Below are 8,567 nucleotides of genomic sequence, written 5' to 3'. Positions count from 1 at the left end.
AATAAACTGTTATGATTCTGGCCTGTCTGCCTGCTCTGCTCTCCCTGTGAGCAATCAAGTCCAGCTGCTGCAGTGCAATCAGCAGCATGCCTCTCAGCTGCTCACAAGCAGTTATAAGTCAGCCTGTGGCAGGCAGACAGGGCCAGATAATTGCAAGCCGACAAGCCAGCAGTATCCAGCACTTCATGTACCTGACCAAGTTTTTGACCACGCCATCGCCTCACGGATTTTCCCTTTTTGCCCAGCCCTCGTCGGATTTCTCTGCCTTTTGGACAACGACCCTGTTTCTGCCCCATGACTTCTGCCTCTTGCCAAGTCCCCTGAATATTAAGCCCGAGTGAGACTTCCAGGACCTCAAGCCTGCTTCCGTGCTCCACGTCACTATCTGTTAAAGGAGCAGTCTGCTCTGCTAAAACTGCCGACCCCTGCTGAAGGAAGGACGCTGAAAAGGTTAGTGGCTTTTTGACTTCATGCATCTCCTTATTGAACAAAAAGCCACTAACCTACGTCTCCCTTCAGTTATCCCTGGTCCTCGGCGGATGCACTCCTGAAGTCCAGAGTTCAGAATAAACTGTTTAAGTCCTACTTCTGTGTTTCTGGCTGAAAATTTTGGGTCTTCTGTCTAGTTCATTACATAAACAGAAACTAATATTTGTATATAAAGGTACAGCTTCCAAACTGCTGGGATCCAACAATTTATTTTGGCTAAAGCCTAAATATTGGTCTGGATCTAAGTATTTTTTAATAACAGTTACTGTTAGAATTATTTTTACTATTCGCTATATGTTTTATTTTATTTTCCATATTCATCGTATTTATCACGTATTTAATCATTAGTATTAAAAAGGTTTTACGGTTTGAGTTTATTCAGATATTAAAGTGTCTTTCAGGTGACTAATCTTTCTTTCCCACGTGACAGAGTAAGGTTTTGTGAAGAGAAAAAGTACAAAGTTGTTTTTGCAGCACTATCTGCAACTGTGAGTAATTACACCTCGCCATATGAAGCAACTCCTTTCTCTGAGAACTGATTGCTCAATTGTTCTGTGTAACTGAACTGCTAGTTTGTGAAGCTGAAGGTCATCATTGCAGTTTGCTTCCCTGGGAAAATAAAAAGTAAGGGGAGGCACAGGTTCACTTCAGAGCGATGGGAGACACACAAGTGTGTTCCTGGCTTTCTTCTTGCAAGAGAAGACGTACATTTTTCTAGCAGAGATGGATTTTTAGTTTATATTCTGTATCTTTGCAATGAAGTTAAACTTGAAAGCTTGAACTTTCTCTTTGTAAATGATCAAATATAAAATCTCAACAGTTGATGAAATGTTTTTTTTCCCCCACTGTGCACAGCCAAAGTTCATTTAGTCATTGGCTATTACTCACCCATTTATTTGGAAACTCCTGCAATATGCATTCTTATTTCCTCTTGGAGTGGTTTAAATATTAATGGGGATTACTGATTCTCCCTTTTTCTCAAGATAATATTTACCTGTACAATAGCAAAAATCTGTAAACAACTGTTAGAGACACGGAAGTTCATCTGATGGAAAATCTTCAGATGTGTGTGTGTGTGTGTGTGTGTGTGTGTGTGTGTGTGTGTGTGTGTGTGAGAGAGAGAGAGAGAGAGGGAGAGACAGAAGCAGGGAATTTGACTTTCTCTTCTTCCTTCATGCACTGCCACTCCCAAACTAACAGTATAAAACCCTCAGCTAAACTGAGACCATCACTAAGCTGCTCTGTGCAGATCTCATAACGCACCAGCAATGGACGGATCATACTCCGAAGAAGTTCCACAAACTATATTCCAACAAAAGTTTTACCGGATTCCTGCGATTTTGAAGGTGGAAGAAAATCTTCTGGTCTTTGCTGAACAAAGGAATGGAAAAGCTGATGAGGCTGCAGAGAGGCTGATTATGAAAACAGGAGAGTTAAAAAAGGAGAATGAACGTTATACAGTGAAGGTAATTTGTCTATATTTTCCACAAGACACACTTTGTTTTCAGGTTTTTCACTAACACCTCTGAATGATGTGTTTTTCAGTGGACCGAGCAAAGAGTGGTGGAAGAAGCACACATTGATGGATACCGTACCATGAACCCCTGCCCAGTGTACGACAGCGCAAACAAAAAAGTCTACTTGTTCTTCATCTGTGTAGAAGGCACCTATACCGAACAATGGCAAATAAAAAATTACTGCAACAAAGCCCGCCTCTGCTACATCACGAGTGAGAATCTTGGACAAACCTGGAGTGGACTGACTGAATTGACTGACCTTCTACCTGAGAATTGTGTCACTTTTGCTGTGGGGCCTGGTCATGGGCTTCAAACAGAGAATGGGACACTAATGGTTCCAGCTTATGTTTATGTAGGTGTGAAGCCTGCAAAACCTATTCCACGTGCTGTCTCCCTGTACAGCAATGATTCTGGTAAAAGCTGGCATTTTGGCTCTTTGCTTGAAGAAGAATCAATAGAGTGTCAAATGGCTGAGGTATCTGATGCAAGTGGCAGATTCATCTACTGCAATGCCCGCAGTAAGGGATGCTATCGGGTGGAAGCTTCTAGTGACAATGAAGGACAAAGCTTTACCATACATAGTGAGAAAACACTTTGCGAAACATGTTGTGGCTGCCAGGGAAGTGTGGTCTCCTTCCCAGCTCAAACTGAAGCTGCAGCAGAAGGTGTTGCAACCCAATGGCTGTTATACACCCACCCCCGCTGTAAGTGTAAAAGGTGTGATTTAGGTGTGTATCTGAACAAAACCCCATCTGATCCAAAGGCATGGAGCAAAGCCTGGATCCTGTACAAAGGACCCAGTGCTTACTCAGACCTGGCTTACCTTGGTGATGGTTGGTTTGCGTGTCTGTTTGAATGTGGGAAGAATCACGAAACTGAGCAGATAGCTTTAAAAATCTTTCACTTCAAACAGGTTCAGGAAGGCATCGAAGGGAATTGTTGTACCCTTTTTTAACCGTGCCGAGAACGGTCTGAGTTCTGTACCTTAGATAACTATTGAGTGTAAATGGAACACAAACTGAAATGAACCAGACACAACCGGACCGTGCTAAATCTAGACCAGTTCCATAGGTGGGTTCAGCTCGGTTTTTCTCTGGCCCGGTTCTCTTATAACAAAGAGCGCATGAGCAGACCGTGTCATCTCCTTACAGCCAGCTGACATTTCAGACATTTATAAAAATACTAGCTTCCCTACAGTGACACACGATTTCCAGTGATGATTCTGCTTATCAGTGTGATGAACCTCAGCGTCTGTCGTTGTTTCCTGCGTCTGTAAATCCTTATTAGATGTTTGTTTGTCTTATCCACTTCCCAAAAGCCGACTCTGTCAAGTAAATTTACCAAAGGTTGTCGTCTCCACAAACATGGAATATCATAATAATAATCAAGCATACCTTCCTGAATGTTATGGGCGCCAAGCTCGGCTTGGTTAACTCATCCAAGCTCATACCGAGCCCAGCATGGATCGGTTTAACAAGGGTAGTGTAAATGAGGCTTAAGAAAGTAGAGAACATCACCCCAGTTCTAAAGTCCTTACACTGACTCCCTGTATCTCACTGGCTCCCTGTATCTCAGGGAGCCAGTGAGATACAGGCTCCACTTATGCTCCTCTTATCTGGAACAAACTCCCAGAAAACTGTAAAAGTGCTGAAAGCCTGAGTTCTTTTGAATCAAGATTAAAACCACATTTGTTTAGGATTGCCTTTGACTGTTCTAGTTAAACTGTTTTACTGAAACATCATTAGTTCAACTTTGAAATCCAACTGTTTTTAATGTATGCTTTTAGTTTCTATTTTTCCATGTTCTATTATGTTTCTACATTTTATTCCTACTTGCTTTTATTCTGTATTTTAATCATGTAAAGCACTTTGCATTGTCTCTGTACTGAAATGTGCTAAACAAATAAATTTGCCTTTGCCTTTGTTCTTAAACTCAGCCCAGCTCCATTCGTTTACTGATGTAAGAACTAAAGGAAAGTGAGCAGGTGTTGGAAGAAATGTATATAAACTTATGATACCTTTAATAGTTATGATGTATAATGTTGCTTGTGTATACTTAATCAACTTATTGTAAAATGTGTTTGTCCTATACTAACCTGTTTATCTTGACAAATCAAGTCCATGGTGAAACGGCAGAAGATCCTTTTTTTGAATACTTCTCGGAAACCCGACTGCCGCTATGTTCTCTATCTGAAGCTGCAGCTGTTATGATCCCCACTCTTTAGTGCAGCTTCAGACATGTAACTAGGGACCACCCTAAACTAAATAAAGTTGTGAGGAGAACGCTGAGTCCGGCAGAATGGGTGGGAGATTGTAACTGCACGGTATCTTCCTACTCTCCTCGCAAGTAAAACTTAACTAACTGCGTCTGTGCCTTTCTTTCCCTGTTTGTATGATGTTTTAGGTGTTTAGACCTGACAGCAGGCTTTGGAAAGTACTCTCATTTTAGCTGCCTAAGTTAGAACAATTTTAAGTTCAGCGTGTGCATACCCTACAATACTATTTAGAAAGATTAAAATGAAAGTTAAAATCTTTTTTCCTTGGAAATGTAAACAACAAGAGAATTTTGTAGAAGCAGATAAATTCTCAGAGGATTTCCACTTCCTGGTTGGATCCTTCCAGGAAACCAATGATAAAAAAACGTCCAGAAGCACCAGTGTTTGCGAAAGACAAGGGAAATATGATTTTCTTTTGTGTAATAAATGCACTTTGTTGCTAACATCAAAACATAAACACGTGTAACATTAACAGGGACAAATAAATGCTCTGTACTTCTAATATGCATAATAAATTTAGAACCTATATTCAGAGTCACAAAGAATAAAATGTATGCTGAAAATTTGTGGAAAATCAAATCAAAATGACAAGCAATGTTTATATTCCTTTTTGCTAAATTGTTTCGCTTATTCTTGTATATCCTTTAACTGTGCATTTATTTATCATGAGCTGTTCCTTTTTATTTGTAATTCCTACTTTATCCATTACAGATATACACGTGTAAACATTTTGAAGTTTTGAGCAGTTTTATTAAAAGTACAAAGTGCTTTAAGGAAGGATAAGAGGATATAAGCCAGATGTCAAAAGATTATCAGACATTTCCAGAGATTTTTGCACAAACAAAAATTAGGGCTGGGCAAGTTAACGCGTTAATTTCGCGTTAATTCATTAGACTATTAACGGCGATATTTATTTTATCGCGCATTAACGCATGTTGCTCCCATGCTTTCAGTCAGTGTCAGTCAGCAGGCGCGCTGACTGCAGCGCGCTGTCACGGCAGCACTCCTCCTCCCCCTCCCCTCTCGTACATGGCTCAGCGGCGCCAGCCAATCAGCACGCAGGCTCAGCCTGGCCCGCCCACTGAGCTCTCACACAAACTTAATACACAAACAGCTGAGAGAGACCGCAGCAGCGAAAAAACAGGGGAAGTAGCACCGTTTGGCTTTATTTTAATCCCGTAAATGAAATCAAGCTGTATGTTTTGTAAAAAGCCGGTTCATTTCAGTGGAAACACAACAAATTTATCTAAGCACGTGAAAAAACATGAAAACGTCGAGCCCCAGAAACGGAGAGAGGAGACGAAACTTCTCTCACTGCCCCGACAGACCCACAGACTGACGTCTCTGACTGAGGCGTTTCAGTCCTCCAGGGAACATCCAGGTAGATCAGTGGATGGATGGATGGATGGATGGATGTTACTGGAGCCCACACATAACATGTAATTAAGACCTTAAAGGAACCCAGTACATATATTAAAAAGTGTTATTTAAGATAAGATAACATTAGCTAATCCTTTTTTTATCCCACGACGGGGAAATTTATAGGATTAAAGCAACAGGCAGGTGCACACAACATAGACAAAATTACATAAGGATTGAAATATATAAGAGGTGGATTAGCAAAAAAACACTGAACATAACGTTATTATTATTATTATTATTATTATTATTATTATTATTATTATTATTATTATTATTTAATTGTAATAATAAAATAAAAACCACAAAACCCAAAAGGTCAACAGTTTCATGATACATCAAGCTTAGGGACTGGCTAATATACAGCAGGTCAAAAACAGCCATATTTTGGCTGCAGTGCTGCTGTTCTCTTATGAAGAAAAGATCAACTAGTGCACTAAATTCAATAGATGGGTTGAAAATATCCAGTATAAAATAAGTGCTACAAATGTTACAACACTTTTGTTCATATGGCAGCAGAACAAGTGCTCTTTACACTACTTTTGAATTCATTCTTGGAGTTTGTAAATACAATGCGATTAATCGCGATTAATCGCGATTAATCAGTGCGATTAATCGCGATTAAATATTTTAATCGTTGCCCAGCCCTAACAAAAATACATGACGTGATACAAAAAGGGCTGAAAAGATATACACTGTAACAAAAGACACATTTCTCTCTGTCTGAGATTAAATCAGTAATGATCACAAGTAATTCCTTTTATTACTCTCTTAAAAGTCAGAGCTTTACACACCAGTGGAAAGTGCTCTCATTTTAGCCTTTAAACAGTTCAGAAAAGCCCAAATAATGATTTCATGGCTTTGTGAGCTTCTGATTTACAACATTTAGATTAAAGGGAGGCAACTATGTGGATGTAGGTCAACAACAGCAACATGCTGGTTCCTTGTGTGACTTCATGAACATAAGGAGTCTGCCAAGTAATCCAGAAGACATTTGTGGACCTCCACAAGTTCTGGTTATGCCTGGGGTACCACTTCCAGACTCCTGAAGGTGCCATATTCATCTGTTCAAAAATGCACAAGTGTAAACACCACGGGGATGTCGGGTTATCAGGAAAGACGGACGTGTTTTAAAATGAAATGCGTGTGTGACATCCTTGTGGGGATAATGCAGAGTTGTAAAAATGTTTCCTATCTAAGGAAACCCAGTAGATTAAAATTTAGTCTTTATTTGACAACATGAAGCTCATATATTTTCATTAAACATAGAGTGAAATATTTCAAGCTGTTATTTCCTGCAAATTTGAAGATTATGGCTCACAGATAACAAACAAAAAAAAATGTGTCTCAAAAATTGTGAAAAAGTTAAATATCAGAAACTTGTGTCACGTCCTTATGAACTAATTGACAATAAACACCAGCAGAGGTTCCCTGAGCCTCTACACTCAACTCAAGTTTCATTTCAATTTCATTTATACAGTGCCAATTGACAACATGTCAGCTCAAGGCACTTTACAAAGTCAAATTCAATCAAGTCCTACAGGTCTTAGTCTGGGTCAGTAGGCAGCACCATCATGGGGAAGACTGCTGACTGGACAGATGTCCCGGACACCCTTGTGAAGGAGCAGGTTGTTCACAGAGTGCTGTATCCGAGATTATTCATAGAAAGTTGTGTGGAAGGAAAAGGTGTTGTAGGAAAAGCTGCACCGGGATGACTTAATGACGACTGTGGCTTGATGGGTTGAGTAGTCATCTGGCACCCAGAAGGTTGTGGGTTCGATTCCAGCTTCCACATGTTGATGTGCCCCTGGGCAAGGCACTTAACCCCAAATTGCCTACTGAGCTGCGTCACGGTGTATGGGGAGTGTTGGCCTAGTGGTTAGAGCAGCGCGCTTGCACTCAGTACCCAGTTCAATCCCCAGCGCCTGCACTCTGGGTCCCTGAGCAAGACCCTTAACCCCAGATTGCTCCCGGGGCGCCGCACATGGCAGCCCACTGCTCCCCAAGGGTGATGTGTTAAAAGCAGAGAACAAATTTTGTTGTAATGTATGTTTCAATGACAAAAAAGATGATATTACTTGAAATATTATATATTACCAGTCTCAGGACCTTCAGTTTTTTATGTATATATTTTCATCATTTCCTTGTCATTTTCTTTAGTTTTTGCCATATTCAAGGTTCTTTATCATTAGACAGATACTGCTTCTTTATTTTATTTCCTTGTGCTTAGGAATTGTTGTGCCCGTTAATTGCTGTGCCCGTTAATCATATTCATGCCACCTATCTGTCTCAACTGCTATTTAGATTCTTGTTTTTTCTTTCCCCTTCCCCATTATGGGTCAATAAAGGTATTTCTTGTTTTGTCTAACTGCAGAGGAGTTTGGCCACGATAGTCAGTGTTATATTAGGAGGAAAAGGGGCGACAGCTTTACAAGACTGAAATCGCCTCGCCAACTGTGAGGTTTGGGATGGCGGTATGAGGTAAGATCACTGTCAAAATAAACTTGTACATAAAAGCACAGCTGTGTGCATATTAGTCAGAAGCTGTGCGTAACAAACATTTGTAAACTCATAATAATTGAAATATCATGCAAAAGATACAACATACACTTTAAACAGTTACAACTTCAATATCTAATATATACAAATTTCAAGTTAAAATTTGGGCTTTATTCTTCATGAACACAAACAGCGGCGGCTGTTTGAGAATACAGATTTTTTCTTTGAGAATACGAATTCACAACAGTGGTCTGACGTCACGGTTTCCAAGGCTGGTTAATGGAAACATGGGAAACAGGTCATGGCTTTCACGGAAGTGTGGTCTCCTTCCCAGCTCAAAATGAAGCTGCAGCAGAAGGTGTTGCAAC

General features: G+C 40.2%; 1 protein-coding gene and 1 long non-coding RNA gene across 2 annotated transcripts; both read left to right on the top strand.

The window, feature by feature from the left end:
* The first annotated feature begins 379 nt into the window (after positions 1-379).
* LOC118563108 lies at positions 380-585 on the top strand. The gene is made up of 2 exons (XR_004931019.1): positions 380-450; positions 520-585. It is a non-coding gene; the product is annotated as an uncharacterized LOC118563108 (long non-coding RNA).
* A 1,072-nt stretch (positions 586-1,657) lies between these two features.
* Positions 1,658-3,169, top strand: LOC118563107 (sialidase-3-like). The gene is made up of 2 exons (XM_036136824.1): positions 1,658-1,955; positions 2,035-3,169. The coding sequence occupies exons 1-2, from the start codon at positions 1,758-1,760 to the stop codon at positions 2,959-2,961; spliced, it is 1,125 nt and encodes a 374-aa protein (XP_035992717.1). The 5' UTR covers positions 1,658-1,757; the 3' UTR covers positions 2,962-3,169.
* The last annotated feature ends 5,398 nt before the right edge of the window (positions 3,170-8,567 follow it).

Source organism: Fundulus heteroclitus, chromosome 5, assembly GCF_011125445.2.
Source record: "Fundulus heteroclitus isolate FHET01 chromosome 5, MU-UCD_Fhet_4.1, whole genome shotgun sequence".
In the NCBI taxonomy this organism is placed as follows: Eukaryota; Metazoa; Chordata; class Actinopteri; order Cyprinodontiformes; family Fundulidae; genus Fundulus; species Fundulus heteroclitus.
This window is presented reverse-complemented; position numbering and strand designations above follow the sequence as displayed.